Consider the following 3,577-nt stretch of genomic DNA (forward strand, 5'->3'; position numbering starts at 1 on the left):
CTATTTTGACTAAAAACTTATTTTCAGGCATAATGTAGCCATTTATTGGTTTACAGGGCTTGAAAAGCAAATCAGCTACTTCTGACAAATTTTTATTGACGATTGCATTTAACTGTCATCCTTGCTGTAGCACTAGCTAATAATTTTATTAAGCACATCATTCCAGTTTTTTGGACTTTTGATGTAAAACCTTGGAGTTTTCAGCTAAAAACCTTCAGCCCCACCCCCTTATTAAGTATGCAGAAAGCACGTTTAGCTGATTATCTCTGTAGTTGTGAATTCAAAATTAGTACTTTTATTTTTAAAAACAACTAATTGTGCATACCTACCTGTTGATACCAGACAACAATCAGAATTGCACTGCTAGCTCACTTGAAAATAATTATTGTTTTTACCATTATCCAACTACTGTATTGAGCCAATAGGTCAGTTTCTCATCCCTGGATCAAATGAAGAATCTTTGCCTAGACTGCTTTTGGCTTTTATGGCGTGGCATTAGTTCATGGACTGCAGCTATCGCATTATAATAATTATTAAAAACAATTTTAATAACAAAAAACAACAATGCATAATATACATGTTCATGCCCTGATCTTCAGATCTTGAAAGACAACAAGTCTACAAACATGGAAAGAAACATAAAAAGAGAAAATGTACAATTGACTTTACTTGAATGCAAGACTCATTGATGAAGTCAATATCTCCTAAGCTTGATGCATCAAGAAAATGGTGACACTAAAGAGATAGAGAAACAAAGAGGAAAGAGAGGAAGGTGTACAGCAGTGAATTGTTATTACAAAACTAATGATTGCCAGTAATGGCAATGGTAACTGTATTGCCATCTGTGCTCAAAAGGCAATGTCAATAGTAATGGGTTTATCTGAGACATATTGATAAATACATCCATGTACAGTCAGTGACATAGGCCTGTGGCAATTACCATTACAATTACTCAGCAATCCATTAACTCAAATACATGTACATGTACATCACATACCACTTACCATTACATTACTGCAAGTCTCAACACATCCTTTTCTCAAATACGCTAATGTCCTTGGAACAAACCTTTTATTATTGTATTATTATAGTTGTATAAAGAAGATATTGATAATTTTGGTGGAGTAGAGTATCCGTTGCCTCCCACTTGCTTGATCTTATTTTACAGGTCACCTGCCCCAGGTACTGAAGCTATGCTACACTATGCTATACCAATTGAAGGTGTAGTCCATACAGTAACAATACTGTTTCTTGATTATGAGTAGTTAACCGCACTAAAAAAGATATATCTTATTATGTCATTATGTCTTTGCTCATTATATTTTATGCTTGTCACAGGCATAATATCCAATATTATATTTGTTCATGATGACTCATTTCACTGCATGTACAATTGTACATGCATTTTTACATTAAATGTATAATTCAAATATTAAAGGACAGTTTCATTGTAATTTAATATATATAGTTTAGTAACCACATACTGACGAAGCATGTCTACTTGTGAGAATAAGTTTAAATCAAGGTCGTTTAACTGCTGTTGTAGCTCTGCCTTCTGATCATGAGTTAACAGTTCACTGACTTCTGCAACCTGCACAACATAGTCTTTAACAAGTGGGACGGGGCCATCCCAATCAATACCATAGTTGTCCCAATCAGCCTCATAAAAAGGGAAACTCAAAATTAAAAAGATAAATTAAACTTACTGTTAAACCCGTAATAACTTCTTCATGTTGAGTTTGATGAAGCCCAGCTATCCAAAGTTGAGTGGGAGTCTTGCTATGTTCGGTACGTATGGAATGCTGGGCCCACCCACTTCTAAAAAGATCCAAGTGCCTTTGTATAACAGACACAAATACAAAGTGGAGGGCATACATGTCTCTCGGATCATCAACATCTAACAATTGAACATCTTCCAAAAAGTAAAAGAAGGAATAGAAGAAAGATATGCATCCACTATAAAGGTCATGCCAAAGTCTCTCAATACGTTGGTTATGGGTACTACAGCCTGTGATGGCACTACCTCTACCAGGACCACGATCTACATGATTTAGCATGTAACGGACAACTTCAATATTTTCTCCTCCTCTGTCCATACGAACACGAGATGGCAAACCGAATTCTTGGACTGCTTGAATGAATGCATTCAATACAGTTGATGATTGGTTATTGGTTGCAACTTTTAAGTAGGTGATTAGCCTACTATAGCCATCTATTCCACCATGAATGATGAACCTCCAACGAACCAATTTATGGTAGCCATCAATGTGCCATAATGCATTTGGACAAGGGACTTGATACTTCCTTCTGTGTAGCATGCCTTTACAATGACTAATGATGCCAGATGGATCGACTCTGTGTAAGGACTCCCTTAATCTCTGACGAGGCACTCTAATATCACAGCTCCTTAGTCTGCCACAAACGGTTTTCTCACCACACCTTGGGAATAGATTAGTAATCTCTCTGACATGCGAATCAAGATCAACATCACTGATAGTACTTGAATTGAAGATAGAGATCTGGTATTCCTTCATCCTTCTTTCTATTGTTAAATTACTGCAACCGAACATGTTGGCAATATCTTGAATACGAAATCGTTGCTCAACAAGATATACCAACTGTTCTTCACCAATACTTAATCTTGGCCTACCAGAACCTCTTCTTTCAGATGCACATAAAATTACAACTGCTAAATCTCGGCTTATTGCTCATGTACCAGGTATCCAAATGATGTAATGCTAAATTGCATCATTATGGGTAGGGTCTACAAGTAGTGCAATGCCCATTCATATCTATGCATAATGCAGCACAGTAGGCCGTACATATAAAGGACAGCAGTACATGCATACAGTACAGCAGGACAGTAGGACAGCAGTACATACAGTACAGCAAGATAGTAGGACAGCAGGATAGCAGTACGTACAGTACAGCAGGACATATACAGCACAGCAGGACAGTAGGACAGCAGGACATATACAGCACAGCAGGACAGTAGCACAGCAGGACATATAGTACAGTAGGACAGCAGGACAGTAGGACAGCAGTACATACAGTACAGCAGGACAGTAGGACAGCAGTACATACAGTACAGCAGGACAGTAGGACAGCAGGACATATACAGCACAGCAGGACAGTAGGACAGCAAGACATATAGTACAGTAGGACAGCAGGACAGTAGGACAGCAGTACATACAGTACAGCAGGACAGTAGGACAGCAGCACAGCAGGATAGTGGGGACAGTAGTACATGTAAAAACAGTACAGTATAGGACACAGTACATGAGTAGCTTGTACATTCAGGACAGTAGGACAGTAGTATACAGTATAGAATAGGACAGTAGTACATACAGTACAGTAGGACATATATTATAGTAAGTAGTTGCATAACAGTAGTTATACAGTTCAACTTCTTGTGCATGCATCTTTTGTTAATGGATTGTATTTTATAGATCTGCCTAACAAATTAAAGTGATGTGTACCAGTATTATGGTGTAATAATGACAGTAGATTATTAATAGTGAGGCTTCTGTGGGAGAGTGTTCTTATCAATATGATCTTTTCGATAAAAGATAAAGTG

At 37.5% G+C, this 3,577-nt stretch overlaps 1 protein-coding gene and 1 long non-coding RNA gene across 2 annotated transcripts; both read right to left on the reverse strand.

The window, feature by feature from the left end:
• Window positions 1–572: 572 nt before the first annotated feature.
• Window positions 573–1,288, reverse strand: LOC109590872 (uncharacterized). Its single transcript, XR_002189543.1, has 4 exons — window positions 1,246–1,288; window positions 1,005–1,068; window positions 670–735; window positions 573–618 (listed from the first exon to the last, which is right to left on the reverse strand). It is a non-coding gene; the product is annotated as an uncharacterized LOC109590872 (long non-coding RNA).
• A 144-nt stretch (window positions 1,289–1,432) lies between these two features.
• On the reverse strand, window positions 1,433–2,570 carry LOC109590871 (uncharacterized). Its single transcript, XM_020006726.1, has 2 exons — window positions 1,707–2,570; window positions 1,433–1,660 (listed from the first exon to the last, which is right to left on the reverse strand). The coding sequence occupies exons 1-2, from the start codon at window positions 2,568–2,570 to the stop codon at window positions 1,433–1,435; spliced, it is 1,092 nt and encodes a 363-aa protein (XP_019862285.1).
• Between the last annotated feature and the right edge of the window lie 1,007 nt (window positions 2,571–3,577).

Source organism: Amphimedon queenslandica, unplaced genomic scaffold, assembly GCF_000090795.2.
Source record: "Amphimedon queenslandica unplaced genomic scaffold, v1.1 AMPQUscaffold_9354_Cont18646, whole genome shotgun sequence".
Taxonomy (NCBI): Eukaryota; Metazoa; Porifera; class Demospongiae; order Haplosclerida; family Niphatidae; genus Amphimedon; species Amphimedon queenslandica.